General features: G+C 48.9%; 1 protein-coding gene across 1 annotated transcript in view; it reads left to right on the top strand.

Moving 5' to 3' along the window:
• Positions 1 to 7,779: 7,779 nt before the first annotated feature.
• LOC108590422 (DNA repair protein REV1-like) overlaps positions 7,780 to 24,319 on the top strand; it is a 33,095-nt gene continuing 16,555 nt past the window's right edge. Inside the window, exons 1-4 of the mRNA XM_078348702.1 lie at positions 7,780 to 12,759; positions 20,865 to 21,065; positions 21,378 to 21,504; positions 22,164 to 24,213. Coding sequence (XP_078204828.1) covers positions 24,141 to 24,213 — 73 coding nt within the window. The 5' untranslated portion in view covers positions 7,780 to 12,759; positions 20,865 to 21,065; positions 21,378 to 21,504; positions 22,164 to 24,140. The remainder of the gene's footprint in view (positions 12,760 to 20,864; positions 21,066 to 21,377; positions 21,505 to 22,163; positions 24,214 to 24,319) is intronic.

A 24,319-nucleotide genomic window follows, 5' to 3' on the forward strand; every position in this document is an offset into this window, starting at 1 on the left:
CATTTGAATAAATGCTTCCATGGTCCCAAACCTAATAAAGCTGAAAAGCAAGCCTGGGAAGGGTCAAACTTGCTTTCAAAGCTCAAGGATAGTTATAGGGATACAGAAATCTACCATCCAACAAGGTAAACAATGTCTGACATCCAATCAAAGACTGGCCTAAAGACAGGCATGAAAAACAGCAGGGAAATAACCCATAATAAAGAGAAAAGCTGGCTGGGCATGGTGGCTCACGCCTGTTATCCCAGCATTTTGGGAGGCTGAGGCTGGTGGATCACCTGAACTCAGGAGTTTCAGACCAGCCTAGCCAACATGGTGAAACCCTGTCTCTACTAAAAACACAAAAAGTAGCCAGGCATGGTGGCATGCACCTGTAATCCCAGCTACTAGGGAGGGGAAGCAGGAGAATCACTTGAACTGAGGAGGCAACTCTGGAGCAAGACTCCAACTCAAAAAAAAAAAAAGGAGAAAAGCCAGTTAGAATCAGCTCAGGAATGACACAGACAATGAGGAGTACCAGAAATGGCAACTCTTGGTATATATATGAAAGACTTTCTTTTCTTATTATTTGAATCTCCTTTAAAGATAATTGGTTTCGGCCGGGCGCGGTGGCTCAAGCCTGTAATCCCAGCACTTTGGGAGGCTGAGGCGGATGGATCACAAGGTCAAGAGATTGAGACCATCCTGGTCAACATGGTGAAACCCTGTTCTCTACTAAAAATACAAGAAAAAATTAGCCGGGCATGGTGGCGCGTGCCTGTAGTCCCAGCTACTCAGGAGGCTGAGGCAGGAGAATTGTTTGAACTCAGGAAGTGGAGGTTGCGGTGAGCCAAGATCACGCCATTGCACTCCAACCTGGGTAACAAGAGCGAAATTCCGTCTCAAAAAAAAAAAAAAAGATTATTGGTTTCATAGAGTAATGGCAATAGTACATCAATGCATTTTTATAAATCCCTGAATGTGCATCTGGATGCATTCATTGCCTCAGATGACTTGTGCATTTGATTTTTTGCTGAATAAACCTGTATTTTTAGCATAGACTATAAAAGGTGTTCAATCTGTTAAACACACCCACACATACAATAATAATAATACCTTTGTATGTAGATATTATGGGCACCGTATATAGTAGGTGTGGATCACAAGCCAGGGCAGTGGGTAATTGTTATAGGGATGGAGTGATTGAAAACCACATGTGAACTATGTGGAATGGGTACAGAGTGAATCCTTGAAACAGAAAGATGTTCTTCAGAAGAAAGGGAATGGATGTTTAAAAAGAGAGTGGATCACCAATTAAGTGATGTAAAAAAGATTCTATGCATCAAGTGAGAGTCATTTACATACTTCTAAGCTCCTTTCTAACTCTAGGAGTCTACAGCTCAATGACACAGTCCATTACCAACTCAGAGCAGTCCCTCATAGATGAAAAACTGTCCTTACAAAAGGTGAGTGGGCTGTAGCCAACAATACTAAACAAGAGAAATCAATTAGAGGAATACTAATTGGAAAAGAAGAAGGAAAATGATGTTTGCACATGATAAAAGCCGACACCTGAAAAACCTGAATCAATAACACTAATCCAAACAAAAGAATTCAGTGAGATGAAGGATATAAATTTAATACATAGAAATCAATATACACAAATCATGATCAATTAGAAGACTTATTGATAGTGAAAACCTCATTTACAATAACAATGAAGAAAATAAAATGCAGCTGATTCTCACTATTCATGTAGTTACATTCTATAAAGTTACATCTAACATCGAATATTGAATCATTGCCCCTAGGGAACATACAAGATTAGGTTCCTGCAGGCCTCTGGTCACAACTAATCAATGCATAATTTTGTTTTATGTGTGTTTCTGTTCAAAGATATTTTTTTTTTTTTTGAGGCAGAGTCTCCCTCTGTCACGTAGACTGAAGTGCATTGGCATGATTTTGACTCACTTCAAGCTCTGCCTCCAAGGTTCAAGTCATTATGCCTCAACCTCCTGCGTAGCTGGTATTACAGGTGCCAGCCACCACCCTCAGCTAATTTTTATGTTTTTAGTAGAGACGGGGTTTCATCATGTTGGCCAGGCTGATCTCAAACCCCTGACCTCAGGTAATCCACCCACCTCAGCCTCCCAAAGTGCTGGGACTACAGGCATGAGCCACTGCACCCAGCCCAAAGATATCTTAATATATATCACTGACTCATTAACATAACATATGACTCATTTTGTTATACTCATAACAAAAGCCCTATAAAGGTGTTTACAGTAGGAGAGCTAGAACAAGAAGGCAGTAGATGACTCAGATTTTTTCAATGCTTTGAGAATGCACCTGTCTGCAATGCCTTGAGCATTGATAGTGGGGTTACAAATAAATTTTAGCAGTGATATGGTTTGCATTCATGTCCTGGCCCAAATCACATGTCAAATTATAGTCTCTGGCTGAGTGTGGTGGCTCATGCCTGTAATTCCAGCACTTTGGGAGGCCAAGACTGGCAGATCATTTGAGCTCAGGATTTCAAGACCAGCCTGGGCAACATGGCAAAACCCTGTCTCTACAAAAAGTACAAAACATTAGCTGGGTGTGGTGACACATGCCTGTAGTCACAGCTACTTGGGAAGGCTAAAGTGGGAGAATTGCTTGAACCTATAAGGCAGAGGTTGCAGTGAGCCACAGTTATGCCACTGTACTCCAGTGTGGGCAACAGTGAGACTCTGTCTTAAAAAAAAAAAAAACAACTGTAATCCCCAATGTTTGAGGAGAGGCCTAGTGGGAGGGTGATTGGATCATGGGGATGAAGTTCTCATGAATGATTTAGCACCATCCCTCCCTGGGAACTGTATGGTAACTGAGGGCTCATGAGATCTAAAAGTATGTAGCATCTCCCCTCACCTCTCTTTCTCTTGCTCTGGCCATGTAAGTACTGGCTCCTTCTTCACCTTCTGCCATCACTGGAAGCTTCTTGAGGCCTCCCCAGAAGCAGATACTGCCATGCTTCCTGTACAGCCTGCAGAACCATGAGCTAATTAAACTCCTTTCATTATGAATTACCCAATCTCCAGTATTTCTTTATGGCAATGTGAGAATGGACTAATAAAAGCAGGTAGGTGAATGCACAAACATGGAATTTGTAAATAATGAGGATGGACTGTATATAGAATAAACTTAACAAGAAATATGCAAAACCAATACATGAAAAACTTTGAAACACTCCTAAAAGACACAAAAGTAAACTGGAACATCCCTTGTTTTAGATAGGATGACTGAACATGATGAAGATGATAGTTCTCCCCGAGTTCATGTATTACTATAACACAATCCAAGTAAAAACAACAGCAAATATTTTATGAGACTTGAAAAGTCTGTATTAAAGTGGTAAACCAAAAATAAAATTCTAAGTCCCCCAAACATCTGAATGGCCTTCCCCCAGACCAGGGCACTCTAAACTTTAACCTAAAAGACAAGTTCAGGCCCTGAGGGGAGGTAGGGATGGACATGCCTCATTATACCTTCCAGCATTCACATCAACACAGACCTTAAGCCTGATAAGAAATAGTTACAGTCTATTCTCTCTAAAGCTTGCTACCTGGAGGCTTCATTAGCTTGATTAAACTTTGGTCCCAACAACATCTTATTGTAACTCAGACATTCTTTTCCCTTGATAATGTCTTTTAACCACTTGCCAATCAGAACATTTTAAAATCTACCTGTAACCTGGAAGCCCCCTCTTTGAATGGTCTCTTGCCTTTCTGGACCAGATCATTGTATATCTTAAAGGTATTTAACTGATGTCCCATGTCTCCCTAAAATGTCTAAAATCAACCTGAACCCTGACCACCTTGGACACACATTCTCAGAATCTCCTGAGGGCTGCGTCACGGGCTGTGGTCACTCATATTTGGCTCAGAATAAATCTCTACAAGTATTTTACAGAGTTTAACTCTTTTTGTCAACAAAGTTTGTATGGAAAAAGAAACGTGAATTGCTAAGAAAATACTAAAAAATAAAGCTATGAGGAGGAACTTATGTTAGCATATTAAACACTATGATATCTCTATGCTTAAAATAGTGTGGCAACAATGAGATATCATCTCACACCAGTGAGAATGGCTAGTATTAAAAGTAAAGAAAAAAACCAACATATGTTGAAGAGGTTGTGGAGAAAAAGGAATGCTTTTACACTGTTGGTGGGAGTGTAACTTAATTCAACTGTTGTGGAGGACAATTCCTCAAAGACCTAAAGACAGAAATACCATTCACCCCAGCAATCCCATTACTGGCTTTATACCAAAAGAAATATAAATATTTCTATTATAAAGAATATATATAGAGAATAGATTATAAAGAATATTTATATATAAAGAATAGAAATATAAATATTTCTATTATATACATACACATGTATGTGTATGTTTATTTCAGTGCTATTCACAATAGCAAAGACATGGAATTAACCCCAAATGCCTATCAATGATAGACTGGATAAAGAAAATGTGGTACATATACACCATGGAATACTATGCAGTCATAAAAAGGAATGAGATCATGTTCTTTGCAGGGACATAGATGGAGTTGGAGGCCATTGTCCTTAGCAAAATAAGACAGGAACAGAAACCATATATTGCATATGTTCTCACTTATAAGTGGGAGCTAAATGATGAGAACACATGGACACATGGCTAGGGGAACAAAACACATTGGAGCCTATCGGAGGGTTGGAGGGTGAGAGAAGGGAGAGAAGCAGAAAAAAATAACCAGTGGATACTAAGCTTAATATCTAGGGAATGAGATAATCTGTACAACCAACCCCCATGACACACATTTACTTATGTGACAAATCTGCACATGTACCCCTGAACTTAAAAGTTAAAAATATAGTAGTGTGGTGATATCACAAGGAAAGGCAAATGGATTGATGGAATAAAATATTGTCCAAAAAAAGACATATATTAATCTATCTATCATCTATCTGTCTGTCTATATATCTATCTGCAATTGTCCATCAATATTCAGGGGATTGGTTACAGGAACACCTTGGACACCAAAATCTGAGGATCTTCAAGCCCTGCAGTTGGTCCTGTGGAACCCATAGAAACAAAAGGTCAGCCCTCCATATTTATGGGTTCCACATGCCATGAATACTGTAATTTTCAATCCACAGTTGGTTGATCCACAGATGCAGAACCTGAGGATACAGAGGGCTGGGCTGACTGTATTTGGAAATGTTGTATATTATAAAGGTGGTATCTTCAGTGTATTAAATCACTTAAACTTTAATACAAGTGCTAGAACAAAGGATAAGCATTGGAAAACCAAATAAGGATCCATGCCTCACGTCATGAGACATCAATCACCACCTGCAGAGCTCTGTCCTGCAGCCACTGACTCAATGACGGATGAATGAATATACTCTCACATCTAGTACAGTGATTTGAGTGGACTAGGGTTGGTCATAATGCTTTCAGAGGGTGAATGCAGTTAACTGACCATAACTCCCTGTACCTCCTCACATTTATTCACTCTAGGTTCAATAACACAGGTTCTAAGTCAACATGCTTGTGGATAATTAACATGGTTAAAAGAGTGATTTTATGAATGCTAAAAGCTTTAGGTTCTGGGGCTCAGAGTAAACACCACTAATGGGTAATTCCCCTTTGAGCTCCCCCAGAGAGGGCTATCCAGCACAAAATTTACATGAGCAAACAGAGTAGAGACAAAGGGATGTGGGGTAAACAGACCTAACTGGGGAAGTGTTATTGTCCCTATCTTGTACCCTATGACTTAAAATTCTAATGTAATGAACTGGCTACCTTCAGCCTGTTCCATTAAAACCTTTCAGCCTTCCAAAAGGTTTGAGACTATAATCTTCTAACTTTCCCTAATATTTCCTTAATATTTTGCCCACCACCCCGAGTGAATCCCAACAATACCACATAGAAGAATAAACTCCAAATGGACAAAAGTCCTAAATGTAAAAAAAAAAAATTGAAAGCAGACAGGTACTACAAGAAAACCTGAGTGAATTCCTCTGTAACTTTATGTAGAGAAAGGTTTTCCAACTATAATTCAAAATTCAGGTGCAATAAAATGGTGCTAACCTTGACTAGATAAAAATTTATTTATTTATTTATTTATTGAGATGGAGTTTCACTCTTGTTACCCAGGCTGGAGTGCAATGGCACGATCTTGGCTCACCACAACCTCCACCTCCTGGGTTCAGGCAATTCTTCTGCCTCAGCCTCCTGAGTAGCTGGGATTACAGGCACGCGCCACCGTGCCCAGCTAATTTTTTGTATTTTTAGTAGAGACGGGGTTTCACCATGTTGACCAGGATGGTCTTGATCTCTTGACCTCGTGATCCACCCGCCTCAGCCTCCCAAAGTGCTGGGATTACAGGCGTGAGCCACCGCGCCCGGCCCTTGCTTGTTTTTACTATAATGTTTTTTCTTGGTTCTTTACAGAGTGATAAAATAGAATTTTACTAATTGTGTTTAATTCAATAGTTTTAGTTTTGTGGTGATTGCTCCAAAAATCAAAGGTAATGCGGGGCATTAAGACACAAATTTACCATTTTCAATTAGGTCCCTCAAGGTTCTGGAACCCTGGCTCCTGCCCAGAGTGATGTCCTACCATATACAATGCTGTTGGCATCTCAACCACTATGGAGCCACTTCAGGAGCATGGAATTGGTCAATTGGGAATTGAGTGGTAATAGGATGAGTACATTTGTCTGTTTCTCACATAGCCCTGTTTTGTGTAATTCTTTAAGTTTACATTCTTTGTCTTTGGGGGATGAACCCTGGCCAAACTGTGCCATGTATTAGGGGAAGAAAATCTCTTTTTGACAGCATATTCCTGCTCTGCGGTGGTTGTGATGTCACCAGCATATGGCATGCTGGCATCTCTGCAAAGGGGCCAGAGGTACGAATTTTAGCAGAAAGCTTCAGATACAGACAAGAGCCAAACCTGGTCTTTTTTTTTTTTTTGAGACGGAGTTTCTCTCTTGTTACCCAGGCTGGAGTGCAATGGCGCAATCTCGGCTCACCGAAACCTCCGCCTCCTGGGTTCAGGCAATTCTCCTGCCTCAGCCTCCCGAGTAGCTGGGATTACAGGCACACGCCACCATGCCCAGCTAATTTTTGTATTTTTAGTAGAGACGGGGTTTCACCGTGTTGACCAGGATGGTATCGATCTGTTGACCTCGTGATCCACCCGCCTCGGCCCTGCCGCCAGGGCCCGGCTGGGGTTGCGCCAGGAGCTGTCCGTGGTCCTGAAACGATGCCGGCTGAGACTGGGCGAATGAGCGCTGTCCGTAGTGCTGAAGATGTTCCTGGGCCCCCGGAAGTGGCGGCAGCGGTGTCTAGGAGGCTGGCAGCCGGAAAACCAGCAGGAATGCTTCTTGGAGGAAGTAACCCTTGAGGTGGGGAGGGTTTTTCAGGAAGGGAGAGGATAGCATGAGCAAAACCTTAGAGATATTAATAATCGTGGACTGATAATCATGGCCTTGTGAGCGTGCATTGTCACGCCAATCCGTCAAGATTCCGAGCCCTTTGTGCTCGCCTCTCCCTCCAGTACCTAGTGCGTGCGCCGCTCCCTACCCCGCCCCCAATCCCACGGTTGCCAGTAGCTCCTTGTGCCCGTACCTTGCCGCGCCAATCCGTTAAGGTGCCAGGTCCTTAGTGCGCGCACCTCTCTCTACAGTACACGGCGCGCGTGCCGCCCCTTCCATTGCCATCAGGTGCCTTGTGCGCGAACCTTGCCGGCCAACCGTTAACGTCTGGCGTCCTTTGTGCGCGCCTCTCCTTCCAGTACCTGTCAGGCGCTCCTTCTACCCCGCGCCCTCCCCTGCCGCCATTGCTTGCAGGACGCTCAGAGTCCAGCTCTCCAGAGTCCAATGATCCGAAAATACCCCGCTGCTCCCAGGAGCGGTTACCTGGGCACTCTGTGCCCTTTGTCCCTGTCCCGGTCCCTTCCCGGGGCCGAGGACCCGCCAGTAGGACTCAGTTTCCTTGAGCCTGCTGCCTGCATCCCTCACTTGATTTTGCTTGCGGGATCTCTCCGTTGCTCCTGCCCCTGGACGGAGTGGCAAGCCTTCCTACAAGTACCCAGACACTTGAAATCAGCCTGGTGTCGAAACAACTCCAAGGATTTATCTTTCAAGCCCTGTGTTCTGTCTGGCCATCCTGCCTTCAATTTGAGGCACAGGTACCGCAGCAAGCCAGTGCCCTAAGGACTCTCAGAGAGGCCCTGGAGGAGGTAATCACCTTTTCTGTGGCCCAGAACAACCAGCTCTACCCCACACTCCCATCCAGAGATCATGTAGAGGACCCTCATGGAGAGTGGGGCAGGGATGCCTGAGCAGGACAAGGACCCCAGAGTCCAAGAGAAGCCCGATAGTCAGAAAGGGGGTCCTGAGGGCACCAGCGATGCATGGTCTGCATGTACACCTGTGTGGGACATTGGAGGCCTCTCTCCCTTCGTACCCAGGCCTGGGTCTGGGCCCCTGCAGAGAAACCTCCATACCCAGAGGTCAGAAATCCCATCTAACCAGACATCCCAGCCCTCCGGGATCTCCAAGCACAATGCCATCCACAGCTCCTACAGCTCCACGGGAGGCTTCCCGTGGCTAAAGAGGAGGAAGGGACCAGCCTTATCCCACTGCCAGCTGCCCCTCACTTCTTCAAAGACAGTGAGTGAGGTCAGCCCTCAGGCTCTCTCTCAGGGTCAGGCCCAGTGTGAAAAGGCAGCAGATTCAGCACCTGGGGAGAAACCGGCCCCCAGGAGTGGCTCCCCACATCTCAGGCTTCTAGGCCTCATAAACGAAAGTTCCGCCTGCTGCCACGCAGGCGAGGGGAGCCTCTGAGGCTGCCATCTCCCTTACAGCTGGGGCTCCGGGTCACCGCTGAAGACCTGGACCTGGAGAAAAAGGCCGAAATCATGTGCCTTAATAGTGCACTGCAGGGTGAATAAAAGTCCCTCTGGGAGTGCAGAGCCTCACTGCTGTCCCATGCTTTGTCCTCACCGGCAACAGGGACATCTTCTCTGCCTGCTGTCCCTAAAGCATCCAGCACAGAGGCACAGCAGGAGAGACGCACGTCCCAAGATAGCCTGGAACCCGTGGCCCTCCAAGCATCTGCTGCAGGGTCCCCCTCTAGACCTCCTGTGTCTGGGAGAAAGTGCAGGTCAGCAGGCCCCTGTTCTCCTCCTCAGACACCCTTCCTGCCACCTCAGCACATTCCCAGGTCTCAGCCCAGGTCTCATCGTCTGCTCCAACACAGCTAGACCAGGGCACCACAGCACACTCAGCCGCAGGGGATTCCTTACCCACCACTTCCACCTCGAGTTCCCGCACCAAAAGAAAGTCAATCTGGGCTACAGACCTGGCTGGGAGCCTTCCTGATCCATCTTCTCCCTCTCCCACCACCACTCTGGCTAGACAGAGGGTCAGTGGTCCCACCTCACTACCGAAACTTCCCGTGACCGCTGCAGCCACCACCCAGCCCAAACCTGTGGTCCTTCATGGACAGCAGCAGGGAACCCGCGGCTTGAAGCAGCCCCATCCATCTTCCCATCCAGCTGCTTCAGCTGTAGCCCAGGCCTCATCTTCTGCTCCAACACAGCCAGCCCAGGGCACCACAGCACACTCAGCTGCAGGGGTTTCCTTACCCACCACTTCCACCTGGAGCCTGGCTGGGACCCGTTCTAACCCATCTTCTGCCTCTCTCATGACCGCCCTGGCCAGACTTATGATCAGTGGTCCCACCTCACTACCAAAACTAGCTGTGACCGCTGCAGCCACCACCCAGTCCAAACCTGTGGTCCTTCATGAACAGCAGCAGGGAACCAGTGGCTTGAAGTGGCCTCACCATCTTCCCATCCAGCTGCTTCAGCTGCAGCCCAGACCTCATCTTCTGCTCCAACACAGCCAGCCCAGGGCACCACAGCGCCCTCAGCTGCAGGGGTTTCCTTACCCACCTGGAGCCTGGCTGGGACACTTTCTAACCCATCTTCTGCCTCTCTCATCACCACCCAGGCCAGACTGACGATCAGTGGTCCCATCTCACTACCAAAAGTTGCCGTGACTGTTGCAGCCACCACCCAGCCCAAACCTGTGGTCCTTCACGAACAGCAGCAGGGAACCTGCTCCTTGAAGCAGCCTCATCCATCTTCCCATCCAGCTGCTTCAGCTGCAGCCCTGGCCTCATCTTCTGCTCCAACACAGCCAGCCCAGGGCACCACGGCACCCTCAGCTGCAGGGGCTTCTTTACCCACCACTTCCACCTGGAGCCTGGCTGGGACCCATTCTAAGCCATCTTCTGCCTCTCTCATGACTACCCTGGCCAGACTTATGATCAGTGGTCCCACCTCAGTACTGAAACTGCCCGTGACCGCTGCAGCCACCACCCAGCCTAAACCTGTGGTCCTTCATGGATAGCAGCAGGGAACCCGTGGCTTGAAGTGGGCTCATTTGTATTCAGATCCAGCTGCTTTAGCCTTGAGCCCCTTCACCAAAAGAAAGTTGACCTGGGCTGCAGGCCTGGCTGGGACCTGTTCTAACCCATCTTCTGCCTCTCTCATCACCGCCCTGGCCAGACTGACTATCAGTGGTCCCACATCAGTACTGAAACTTGCCGTGACCGCTGCAGCCACCACCCAACCCAAACCTGTGGTCCTTCATGGACAGCAGCAGGGAACCCATGGCTTGAAGCGGGCTCGTCCGTATTCAGATCCAGCTGCTTTAGCCTTGAGACCCCACCACCCGACCAAAAGAAAGTTGACCTGGGCTGCAGGCCTAGCTGGCACCCTTTCTAACCCATCTTCTGCCTCTCTCATCACCCCCCTGGCCAGACCGAGGGTCAGTGGTCACACCTCACTATGGAAACTTGCCGTTATGGCTGCAGCCATCACTCAGCCCAAACCTGTGGTCCTTCATGGACAGCAGCAGGGAACCCGCACCTTGAGGCGGGTTCGTCCATATTCCCGTCCAGCTGCTTCAACTGCAGCCCAAGCCTCATCTTCTGCTCCAAGACAGCCAGTCCAGGGCACAACAGCACACTCAGCCACAGGGGTTTCCTTACCCACCACTTCCACCTCGAGCCTGGCTGGGACCCTTTCTAACCCTTCTTCTTCCTCTCCTCATGATGCACATGCTGCCTCCTCAGACTGTACACCTGCCAAAGTTAGACAGCTCCGCTAAACAAGATCCGAAAAAGTTTTCTCTAGATTTCCTTCTAATATTTTTCTAGTTTCGTATCTTGCGTTCAAGTCTCAGATCTATCTGGAGGTCATGTTTGTATACGGTGAGATAAAAAGTGTCCACTTTCATTCTTCTGCATGTGGTTATCCAGCCCTCCCAGTACCATTCACTGAAGATGGTGTCCTTTCCCCAGTGTGTGTTTCTGTCAGCTGTGTCGAAGATCAATTGGCTGTGAATATGTGGCTGTCTTTCTGGGCTCCGTCATGTGTCCCATTGATCTATGTGTCTATTTTCCTGCTAGCACCATGCTGTTTTAGTTACCACGCACTTGTCAAAAACTTTGTCTTTCTAATTTGTAGTGAAATGGAATGCCTCCAATTTTTTTCTATTTGCTGAGGAAGGCTTTGACTCTTTGAGCTCTTTTTTTGGTTCCATATGAATTGTATGATTTTCCAATTCCCTGAGTGATGACACTGGTGTTTTGGCAGGGGTTGTATGGACTCTCTAGGCTGCTTTGGGCAGTACAGTCATTTTAATGCTACGAGTTTCTTCCATCCATTAGCATGGGATGATTGTCCATTTCTTTCTGTCTTATTGAAAATTTTCATCAGCGTTTTGCAGTTTTTCTTGTAGAAATCTTCAAACTCCTTGTCAAATTTATTCTGTGGCATATCTTTTTTCATTTTTTTGCTACTGTAAATGGGACTGCCTTCTTAATTTCCTTCCCAATAGACCATTATTGGTGTATAGAAATGCTGCTGATTTTGGTACATTCATTCTGTATCCTGCAATAACTGTTTTTATTTATTGATCAACTCTAGGGGTTTTCTGGTGGAACCTTTATATGTTTCTAAATCCAAGATCATATCTTCATCAGATAAGGATAATTTGCTGTCCTCTTTTCCAATGTGTCTGGCTTTTATTTTTTCCTCTTGCCTGATTGTGTGATGCTGAACAGCAGTGGTGAGAATGGGCATCCTTGTGTTGTTCCTGTTTACAGAGGAAATGCTTTCAACGTTTCCTCATTATGTAGTCGGTTAGGCATGGCTTTGTCATAAACAGCTTTGATTATTTTCAGGTATGTTGGTTGTTTTTTTCTTTTTTAGATGAAGTCTTGTTCTTTTCACCCAGGCTGCAGTGCAATGGCGGGATCTCAGCTCACCGCAACCTCCGTCTCCCAGGTTCCAGCAATTCTCCTGCCTCAGAGTCCCGAGTAGCTGGGATTACAGGTGCCTGCCACCATGCCTGACTAATTTTTGTACTTTTAGTAGAGATGGGGTTTCACCATGTTGACCAGGCTGCTCTTGAATTCCTGACATCAGGTGATCCACTCACCTCAGCCTCTCAAAATTCTGGGATTACAGGCGTGAGCCATGTGCCCAGCCACTTTCAGGTATGTTTCTTTTATGCCTAGCGTGTTTGTTCGTTTTTCAGGACATGGCCTCACTCTGTCTTTCATGTTGGAGTGCAGCGGCAACATCAGAGCTACAGCTTTGAACTCCTGAGCTCCAGCCACCTCAGCCTCCCGAGTAGCTGGGACTCTGGGTGCATGTCACCAGAGCTGGGTAATTTTTATTTTTATATTGTTGTAGAGATCTATGTTCCTTAGGTTGGTCTTGAACTGCTGATGTCAAGTGATCCTCCCAGCTCAGCTTCCCAAAAGCACTAAGTTTATAGCATGAGGCAGCGCCTGGCCCAGAGTCACATGTTAACATCACCTCCTCACTGCTGGGCTCTGATTTTGGCAGTGACTGAAAACCTTAAAGGAGAGTTTCTGGTCAGGCCATGCCCAGTCTGTGAACAGGGGGGAAATGAAAAGATGGCATGTGGATGGTTCTTTTGGAGATCTGGCCAGACAAGTGCTAGATGCTGTTTCCTGGAATACAGGACCATGAGATGTTCAGTCCAGCTGCCTGGTCCAGGGCCCCTAGCACCATCTAGTTTGGGAGCTCACCCAGAAGGTACCTTGGTTGCCCAAAGCAGCTGATCTTCCTACCAATCTGGTCCCATTTGAGAAATGAGACTGGGCCCTGTCCTCCAGGAAACCATTCCTGTGCATGCCTGTCTTTGTCCTCACCTTGCCTGGCCTCTCTATACCATGAGAACTTGGATTTGCAAGGCTCTGCCTGTCAGCTGAGCATCATGGAGCAGCTCTCTTCTGTTCCAGTGAGGATGCCCAGGCTCCTACACCCCTGCCCAGATCTGACTGTTCTCCCCTTCACCCACAGGTGACCTCCAACCCAATCCTGCTCACTGTCTTCTGGCAGCTGCTCTGAAAAAGGGCATTTTGGCCTCAAGGGCTGAGCATGTCACTCCCTGTTTTCTGTTGATCTTTCCAGCGCTGTTTGGGACAGCCCATGCATTTGTTCATGTACTGCTTCTTTGGAAGGCAATCAGGGCTTTCTTTCAGGCATGGGTATAAAAGTTCTTGTGAGATTTGTGGATGAAGTCTGCCTTCAGTACCTGGATAGGACTAGCAGGCTTCCACTGCACGACTGCAATCTTACTACTTTAAAAATTTTTTTTAATTTAATTAATTTATTTATTTTGAGAAGAAGTCTGGTTCTGTCACCCAGGCTGAAGTGCAGTGACATGATCTTGGCTTACTGCAACCTCTGCCTCCTGGGTTCAAGTAATTCTCCTGTCTCAGCTTCCTGAGCAGCTGAGACCACAGGCGCATGCCACAACACCCAGCTAGTATTTATATGGTTGGTAGAGATGGGATTTCCCCATATTGGCCAGGCTGATCTCAAACTCCTGACTTCAGGTGAACCACCTACTGGAGCCTCCCAAAGTGATAGAAATACAGGCTTACATTTATTTATTTGAGCTGGAGTGTTGAGCAGTCATTCTGGCTAGAGTGCAGTGGCCCAAACTTGGCTCACTGCACCTCTGCTTCCTGAGTTCAAGCGATTCTCCTGCCTCGGTGTCAACAGTACCTGGGTATAAAGGCAAGTGCCACCTCGTCCTGCTAATTTTTGTGTTTTCTGCTCCCTGCCTCACCAGGCCCACAAGCAGAGAGGAGTGCAAGGCAAGGCAATTTTAGGAAAGGTAACTCCAGGCAAGGCAAGGCAAGGTAATTCCAGGCAAGGCAAGGCAAGGCAAGTCAAGGCAATTCCAGGAAAGGCAAGACAAGACAAGGCAAGAGAAGGCAAGGAAAGGCAAGGCAAGAAAATTTCTAGCAAGGCAAGTCAATGCAAGACAATTCCAGGCAAGTAAATTTTAGGCAAAGCTAGGCAAGGCAATTGCAAGCAAGGGAAATCCAGGCACAGTAGGCAAGGCAAGGCAATTCTAGGCATGGCGATTCCAGGCAAGGCAAGGCAAGCCAAGACAAGGCAATTCCAGACAGGGCAATTCCAGGCTAGGCAAGGCAAGGCAATGCAAGAAAATTCCCAGCAGGGCAAGACAATTTCAGGCAAGGCAATTTCAGGCAAGGCAAGGCAGGCCAATTCCAGGCAAGGTAATTCAAGGTAAGAAAAGGCAAGGCAAAGCAGGGTAATTCCAGGCAAGGCAATTCGAGGCAAGGCAAGGCAGGGAAATTCCAAGCAAGGCAATTTGAGGCAAGGCGAGGCAAGCCAAGGCAAAAAAGGCCAATTCCAGCCAAGGCGTTTTCAGGCAAGGCAATTCCGGCAAGGCAAGGCAAGACAAAGCAAGGCAATTCCAGACAAGGCAATTCCAGGAAAGGCAAGGAAAAACAATTCCAGGCAAGGCAAAGTAAGGGAAGGCAAAGTAAGGCAAGGCAATGCAATTCTAGGCCAGGCAATTCCAGGCAAGGCAAGGCAATTCCAGGCAATGCAAGGCAAGGCATTTTCAGGCAAGGCAATTGCCCAAAAGGCAATTCCAGGCAAGGCAATTCCAGCAAGGCAATTCCAGTCAAGGCAAGGCAAGGAAATTCTATGCAAGGCAATTCCAGGTGAGGAAAGGCAAGGCAAGGCAATTTGAAACAAGGCAATTCCAGTCAAGGCAAGGTAAGACAAGGCAATTCCAGGCAAGGCTATTCCAGGGAAGGCAAGTCAGGGCAATTCCAGCCAAAAAGAAGCAAAGTAATGCAATGCAATTCCAGGCGAGGCAATTCCAGGTAAGGCAAGGCAAGTCAATTCCAGGCATGTCAACTCCAGGCAAGGCAATTCTAGGCAAGGCAATGCAAGTCAAAGCAATTCCAGGCAAGGCAACAGAAGATGAGGCAAGGCAATGCAATTCCAGGCTAGGCAATTGCAGGAAAGGCAATTCCAGGTTGGGCAAGACAAGGAAGGGAAGGTCAATGAAGTCAATGTCAGGCAAGGCAATTCCAGGTAAGGCAAGGCAAGGCAATTCCAGGTAAGGCAAGGCAAGGCAATTCCAGGGAAGGCAACTCCAGGCAAGGCAAGGCAAGGCAATATCAGGCAAGACAATTTTAGGCAAGACAATTTCAGGCAAGGCAAAGCAACGCAGGGTAAGGCAATTCCAGGCAAGGGAAGGGAAGGCTATTCCAGGCAATGCAAGGCAAGGCAAGGCAAACAAATTCCAGCAAGGAAATTCCAGGCAAGGCAAGGAGAGGCAAGGTCATTCCAGGCAAGGCAAGGCAATGCAATGCAACACAATTCCAAGCAAGGAAATTCCAGGCAAGACAAGGCAAGGCAATTCCAGGCAAGGTAATTTCAGACAAGGAAAGGAAAGGCTATTCCAAGCAAGGCAAGGCAAGGCAAGGCAAAAAAGCACAATTTCAGGCAAGGTGATTTCAGGCAAGGCAAGGCGATTTCAGGCAAGGCAAGGCAAGACAAGGCAAGACAATTTCATACAAGTTAATTTGAGGAAAGGCAAAAATAGGCAATTCCATCCAAGGTAATTCCAGGCAAGGCAAGGTAAGGCAAGGCAATGCAATTCTAGGCCAGGCAATTCTAGGCAAGGCAATTCCAGGCAAGGCTATTCCAGGCAAGGCTATTCCAGGCAATGCAAGGCAAGGAAAGGCAAAAAATTCCAGGCAATGCAAGGCAGAGAAACGCAAAAAATTCCAGGCAAAAAAATTAGGCAAGGCAAGGCAGGGCAGGACAGGGCAGGGCAGGGCAGGGCAGGGAAGGGAAGGGTAGGGAAGGGCAGGGCAGGGAAGGGTAGGGCAGGGCAGGGTAGGGCAGGGAAGGGCAGGGAAATCTAAGGCAAGGTAATTCCAGGCAAGGCAAGGCAAGGCAATTCCAGGCAAGGCAAGGCAAGGCAATTCCAGGCAAGGCAAGGCAAGGCAGGGCAGGGCAGGGCAAGGAAAGGCAAGAGAAGGCAAAATTACAGGCAAGGCAAGACAAGGAAATCTAAGGCAAGGCAATTCCGGGAAAGGCAATTCCAGGCAAGGCAAGGCAAGGCAAGGCATTGCAAGGCATTCCTGGCAGGGCAAGGCAAGGCAAGGCATTCCTGGCAGGACAAGAAAATTTGAGGCAAGGCAATTTCAGGCAAGGTAAGGCATGGCAATTCCAGGCAAGGCAAAGCAACGCAAGGCAGTCCAATTCCAGGCAAGGTAATTTGAGGTAAGAAAAGGTAAGGCAAAGCACTTTGGGTAATTCCAGGCAAGGCAATTCAAGGCAAGGCAAGGTAGGGAAATTTCAAGCAAGGCAATTCAAGGCAAGGCGAGGCAAGGCAAAAAAGTGCAATTCCAGGTAAGGTGATTTCAGGCAAGGCAAGGCAAGGCAATTCCAGGAAACACAAGGAAAAACAATTCCAGGCAAGGCAATTTCAGGCAAGACAAGGAAATGCAAGGCAAGTCAATTCCAGGCAATGCAAGGCAAGACATTTTCAGGCAAGGCAATTGCCAGAAAGGCAATTCCAGGCCAGGCAAGGCAAGAAAAGGCAGGGAAAGGCAATTCAAAGCAAGGCAATTCCCACTAAGGCAAGGCAAAGCAATTCCAGGCAAGGCAATTCCAGTCAAGGCAAAGCAATACAATGCAAGGCAAGGATATTCTAGGCAAGGCAATTCCAGGCAAGGAAAGGCAAGCCATGACAACTTGAAACAAGGAAATTCCAACCAAGGCAAGGCAAGAGAAGGCAATTCCAGGCAAGGCTATTCCAGGGAAGGCAAGGCAGGGCAATTCCAGGCAAGGAGAAGCAAGGTAATGCAATGCAATTCCAGGCAAGGCAATTCCAGGTAAGGCAAGGCAAGGCAAGTCCAGGCATTTCAATTCCAGGCATGGCAATGCAAGTCAAAGCCATTCCAGGCAAGGCAAAACAAGGCAAGGCAAGGCAAGGCAAAAAAATTCCAGGCTAGGCAATTGCAGGAAAGGCAATTTCAGGCTAGGCAAGGCAAGACAAGGCAGGGAAAGGCAATATCAGGCAAGGTAATTCCAAAAAAGGCAAGGCAATGCAGGGTAAGGCAATTCCAGACAAGGGAAGACAAATCTATTCCAGGCAAGGCAATTGTATGCAATGCAAAGCAAGGCAAGGCAAACAAATTCCAGCAAGGAAATTCCAGGCAAGGCAAGGAAAGGCAAGGAGAGGCAAGGTCATTCCAGGCAAGGCAATTTCAGGCAAGGCAAGGCAAGGCAATGCAATGCAACGCAATTCCAAGCAAGGAAATTCCAGGCAAGAAAAGGCAATTCCAGACAAGGTAATTTCAGACAAGGAAAGGAAAGGCAAAGAGAGGCAAGGTCATTCCAGGCAAGGCAATTTCAGGCAAGGAAAGGCAATGCAATGCAACGCAATTCCAAGCAAGAAAATACCAGGCAAGACAAGGCAAGGCAATTCCAGACAAGGTAATTTCAGACAAGGTAATTCCAGGAAAGGCAATTCCAGGCAAGGCAAGATAAGGCAAAACAATGCAATTCTAGGCCAGGCAATTCCAGGCAAAACAAGGCAAGGCAATGCAATTCCAGGAAATGAAAGGCAAGGCAATTCCAGGCAAGGCAAGGTAAGGCAAGGCAAAAATTCCCAGGCAAGGCAAGGCAAGGTAAGGCAAGACCAATCCAGGCAAGTCAATTTCAGATAAGGCAAGGCAAGGCAATTCCAGGGAAGGCAACTCAAGGCAAGGCAACTCCAGGCAAGGCAAGGCAAAGCAACTCCAGGCAAGAGAAGGCAAAGCAAGGCAATTCGAGGCAAGGCAAGGAAAGGAAACCCAAGGCAATTCCAGGAATTGCCTTGCCTGGAATTGCCTTTCCCAGCCTTGCCTTTTCTTGCCTTGCCTGGCCTGGAATGCCATTCCGGCCTTGCCTTGCCTTGCCTGGAATCATCTTTACTGGAATTGCCCTGCCTTGCCTAGAATTGCCTTGCCTGGAATTACGTTGCCTTGCCTTGCTTGACTGGAATTTTCTTGCCTGAAATTGCCTTGCCTTGCCTTGCTTTTTCTTGCCTTGCCTTGGCTTGCCTTGCCTTACATGGAATTGCCTTGAGTTGCCTTGCCTTGCCTTGAATTGCCTTGTTTTTCCTTCCCTTCCCTGGAATTACCTTGCCTTGCCTTACCTGCAATTGCCTTGCCTCGCCTTACCCACAATTGCCTTGCCTTGAATTTCCTTTCCCTTCCTTGTCTTGCCTTGCCTTGCCTGAAATTGACTTGCCTGGCATTGCCTTCTCTTGCCTTGCCTTGCCTTGTCTGGGATTGCCTTGCCTGGAATTGTTTTGTCTTGCCTTGCCTTGCCTGGAATTGCCTGGAGTGGAAGAAAATGGCTCCAGTGTCAGACTCCCCAACATGCTGCATGCTCAGCAGGATCTGCCAATGGACACCCAGGGAATACTCACCTTCCCCACCTTGGGAGAGGTCGCTGGACAAAACTGCACTGGGTGTTGGTATCATCCAGGACCCCACACACTTCCTGAGTGTGATCCTGCTTCTCTCCTCTGGGCAGCTGCATCCTTTCCTCCTGCAGGATTTTCTTTAAACTTGGCTCTGGGTTTCATCTCCCTTCTCCCCTCTCCTTGCCCCAACCTCCTTTTCCCGAAAAAGTGAGGGAATTGTTTATGGGTTAATTTGTTGAAAATAAGTGGCGGCCTCCACGCTTCTGTTTTCTTTCAGCCTGCTGGTAATGCAGGGTTACAAAGGATGCCTGGGTTCCCACACAGGTGCTGGCAGAGGGGGCAGCAGGTGGTGCTGTGCCTCTGCCTTCTCGAGGAAGGAGGCTGTCCCCATGCCCCTCGTCCTAGGCTGGGCTTCTTCCTGACCTTCTGAATATCCTGTAATCCAGAGACCTCAGAACCCACTCCTGAGAGAGCAGAGCCAGGCACTTAGAGAAAGACAAAATGGTGCATTCTAGGATCTTATTAAGTATCTAAATCTGTTAGGAAAAAAATTAGGAACTATGTATAAAACTTAAAATATTCAAGTATTAAAAGGTTATTTGAATCAAAGTTTTAAAACATGCCATCAGCAAGCTTCTACCACTAAGTTGGGACCTTCACAGAGGTTGAGCAAATTACCTGAGTTGAGAGAAAAATGAAGCCACCTGTGCTGGGGACACTTGAGGCAGGGAGAATGTGGGCAGAGGGAAGCCAGGGAAGTCCCGGCCTGTGGAAGCCAAACAGGAGAGCGTGAGCCAGGAGGGCGGTCAAGACTGGGGATGAGGTTGCTCTCCCTGGAGGAGGAATCCTAAAGCGCACAGCCTGGGACTCCCTCCCCTGGGGTCTAGTCCCCCAACATTTCACAGGCCTCCTGGAGCTGCCTTCCAATAAGGACAAACACAGCAAGAAAAGATCCATTTCTGCACAAAAGTCCTTCTGGAAAGAAGAAAAAAGGAAGCTGTGAATGGAGTCAAAACGTTACCCAGTGCTGACTTAGCCTCTCAATTCTTTTCTAAATGGAGTGTGGTTTCCTAGTCAGGGAATGGAAGAGGCCCCTCTCACACAGGGACAGGGCCATGACCCCAGAGGATGAAGCAGCAGCATTTATTCAAGATACAACAGTGAGGGGATCCTGTCACATTCCTGTCTCCCCGGAGAGGGCACATCTCGAGATGTGATCCAGGAGACATATAAGTTCCTAAAATCACTCCCTTCACTCTATCCCCTAGGACCTGGCCCAGACTCTGAGATACACTGGCTTGGGGTGCTTTGGGTGGCCGTGTGAAAAACCACAGTTTAGGGCCAGTCTGGGGCTTCCAGACCTGGCCAGGATGTCCCCTGGCCACCTGTCCTTCTGCTTCATCTCACTGTCCATTGGCAGATGGCCTGATGCTCAGGGCTGGCCCAAGGACACCTCAGGAAGGTTTGGTTCCCACTCTACAATGGTCCGATTATCCAGAGGTTTTAGGGACATCTATCTGCCTTCTGGAGATGGACAGAGGCCTTAAGACTTCGGTTGAGAACAGAATGCTCTGTCTCTTACTGTCTGGGGCAGGGATGGCCTCCAGCTGCCGAAAGTACAGCAGCGCCTGGACCTGCCAGAAAGAGTGGGAAAGAGGAGAGAGGTTCATTGGGTGCTCACAGCTGGTGATCTTAGCCCCCGAGCCCAGCTCAGGTGCTGGGTCCTCTGCTGCTGCCATGAAGCCTTTACAGTGAGACAGGAGGTGGGGGTGTAGATGCGGACAAGGCATGACTTGGGGGGTTATTTAAGAGGTGCACAGGGCCTTGCTCTGTCACCCAGGCTGGAGTACAGTGGCTCCGTCATGGATCACTGCAGCCTCTAACTGCTAGGCTCAAGCCATCCTCCTGTGTCAGCCTCCCCAGTAGCTAAAACTACAGGTGTGTGCCACAATGCCTGACTAATTTTTCCTTTTCTCTTTTCTAGAGATGGGGCTTGCTGCATTGTCCAGACTGGTCTCAAACACCTGGGTTCAGTTATCCTGCGCGGTCTCTCAAAGTGCTGGGATTACAGGCATGAGCCTCCACACCCAAACACTTGGGGTGGTTTTCAGCCCCCAGTAAGGTGCACCAGCAGGACCAAGAGGTGGCCTGGGCCTCCCCAACACTCTCATCCATGCAGACCTAGGCAAGTTTCTCTCTCTGAATCTCAGGCACCACCACAGACAATGCAAGTAGGAAGCTGGGCAGGGCAGGACTGGGGGTGTAGCAGGCAGAGGCCACCTCTGTCAGGTTGGGGTGGCATGGGCTGGCTAGAGCCTGTCTTCTCACATGTAGGTCATGACCTCCAAGGATCAGCTGTCGGTCATGGTGATGGGCCGCTGGGATTGGCAGAAAGCTTGCTCTCGTTCTCTGAGGCTGGAGCAGTGTGGGGCCAAAGACCATGGCAAGGTTGTGCAGGGACTTTTATTGACTGCCTTTTTCTTACCAACCTGTGCAGGACAGAAGCAGAGGGTGCTGTTTCTATGCCACCACCAGGAAAGAGGCAGAGAGGCTGGGCCATGCTGGAGTCCTCTGGGAGGGAGCGACCTCGACCCTGGCTGTGCTGCAAGCTGATTCCAGCCCTGGTACTTGTGGGTCTCAGAGGTCCAGGATGAGGGGTTAGCTCTGGGCTGGTGGGGAGGTCTCCTTCACCGTCGGGGAGTGAGGGAGTTGGGGGATTCAAGTGCACTGCTGGCCATGGCCAAAGCTCTGAGCTCTTTGTGAAGCCACAGTGCAGAGGGGAGAGCAGGGCAAAGAGGAGAGGCTGGGGTGGGGGTGGCAGTGGTGCTGGTCCCCACCGGCAGTGAGGGACTGTAGATGGGTTGGGGGAAAAGGTCCTCCGTGCTGGGGTTCTGATGTGAGCAGAGGGGCACCCTGGGGTCTGGGTTTTTGTAGCCCTCCCTGGGCAGCCATGAGAGAGCTGGGCTACATTTTCAGGTGGTCCAGAAGGAAAAGGAAGGTGAGCAGGTTGGCCTCCAGCCAGGACAAGGGCAGGTTAAGCATGGAGTTCTCCTTTGGAGTGGGGTCTGAAATTACCGCAGAAGGCAGTGGGTTACTTCTCATGGTTACAATGAGCTGGAGACCTCTCCCGAGGTGGTGACATGGAGCACCTGGGACATGTGTTTCTGAACAGCCCAGGCTCATCATCATCCTCACTCCCACAGCACTGGGCCCCAAAGAGGATACTGTGAAGGACCCCAGTGTGGGGTATGAGCCACCTGAATCTGTTTTCTCTGCCCCACAGGGGTCAGCAGCACCTGGAGAACAGCAGCAGGAGGTGGCGTGAGAGCAGTGGCTCATGGGTGGAGCTTCCCATGGGAAACTGAGGCTGCCACCCCTTCCTGAGGGCAGCCAAGAGTAGTGGAGGCTCAGCATAAAATGAAAAAGGGGAGTGGGGGATACAAGGAGGTGGGAGGTGGGTGGCCCCAGCCCCACAAACTAAGCAGAGAACCTCTCTTCACCCCAGACTCCGCAGGGGCACCTCAGGCTAGTAGACCAGGTCCTCTGGGCATGGGCCCGGGAGGCAGGCCTGCCCTAAGGGTCATGCAGAGGATACAGGGCCACACACCCCAGTGCCCTGCTTAGACATCAGCCTCCAGGTTGATGCGGGGTCAGGCCAGGTTTGATCCTGTGCTTGACTGGGCCAGGACCCGTGGCTAGAGCACCTGGGGACTCTCGTTCAGCCCTGGTCTGCTGAAAGGGGGACAGCAGACTTTAGAACCCCACAACACAGCACTGCTGAGCATTTTCCTCTCTTGGTCTCCTTGAGGAATAGGACAAGGAGTCCTCTGGGGACAGATGAGGACTTACACAATGGCCTCGGTTGTGGCCCCTGCTTTCTGAGCTTGGTTAAAACACTGACCATGGCAGAAAGGACACAGCTTGGGTTCCCACACCTCACTTTCCACAGTCCTAATGGCAGCAGTGCACATGGAGGAGATGCCTCCTATGATGCCAAGGCCTCCAGTGCTCACCGATGCCCTCATCGATGTTGGGTGGAACTTGTCAGTGAAGAAGGGCTCAGGCAGCTCACGGAAGTAGAGCTTCAGCCTGTCTGCGATGGCATGTATGTCCATCTCACTCATCATCATTGACACATCCCTGTCATCCGGAAAGAACATGGAAATGCTGTGGCCTCCTTGAGGATCCCAAGTGGGTCTCCCGCCATCACTGCCTTGGCTAAAACACCATCCGCTAAAACACCAGGGAGGGACCCGCTGGCCACTGTGCGGGTCCCTCCCTGGCTTTGAGCAGCCCATCTTCCTCCTAAGAGCTGTGCGTGGTTCTGCGTCTGTGTAGAGATGATGGAGGGGTGTGTGCATCCCCATATTTCTCCCCTGCTTGGCCCAATGTGATGTCCAGGAGGAGGCAGTGCAGCAGGACTCAGAGCCTGCATTGGAATCGGGTGGCTCTGCCCTGTTCGTAGCAACAGCGCTGTACCAGTCTTCGGACAGCAGGAAGGCTGTGGGAGAATCCAATGGGTTTCAGTGTTTGAACCAGTGTCTTCCTTTGGATCCAGTTGGCCACTGGAGCTGACCTCCCCACCACAGGCCAGGTCCATCCTGGGCCTCCAGAGGGAACTGAAACTACTGCATGGCCCACCCAGGGGTGCTGGGCATTCTAGGGTCCTGGTCTGGGTGGTTAGTGTGTGCCCCAAAGAAAGGTCACAGGCACAAAGTCCTGTTGCTTTGAAGTTGCTGGACAAGGACACTCTGGGTTCTCAGTGCCCTCCCCTGGCATTTGGGGCAGGTCCAGGTCCTTAATAATCCATGAGGGGTAGTGAGATGGAGGTGGAGGTGGTGCAGCCTTAGCCTGAGCTGGGTCCCATCAGTGCCCTCTGCCCGCCACATCTTCACACAGGGCAGTGAACAGAACACACTGAGTCCCAGGCTTCCACACCTCATGTCCACCCTCAAGGCAGGAAGTCCAAGGCCCCCCGACAGCCCGGGTCCGCCCAGCAAGTGGCATGGGTGGGTAAGATGGTTCAAGAACTGGCTTCTACAGAAGCTCCTTCTACAACTCTTGTCTTCTCTTTATAAAAAATAATAAAACAGTAAATGACAAAAGACACAGTGAAGAATGTGACGTGACCCGGCCATGGAGTGCTGTGAGATCTCATTGTGGACATTGACGCCCACATCTCCATCACGACACGATCTGGTTGATGACAAAGGCTGCCTTCAGTGCCTGGATGACCGGGGCCACTCCAGACCCGCAGTAGATGCCCACCTCCTTCATGCCACGATGCTTGATCCACTCCACACATTGGTGCAAGAAAAAGGGCACCTTGGCAGGTTGTTCAGTGATTTCATATTTTTGTGTAGTTGCCTATTTATTATAAAGTGCCTGTGTCAGCTTTGCAAAGCCTTCATGTTCATTTATAGTAAAAGTTTTAAAATT

This window comes from Callithrix jacchus, chromosome 14 (genome assembly GCF_049354715.1).
Source record: "Callithrix jacchus isolate 240 chromosome 14, calJac240_pri, whole genome shotgun sequence".
Classification (NCBI taxonomy): Eukaryota; Metazoa; Chordata; class Mammalia; order Primates; family Cebidae; genus Callithrix; species Callithrix jacchus.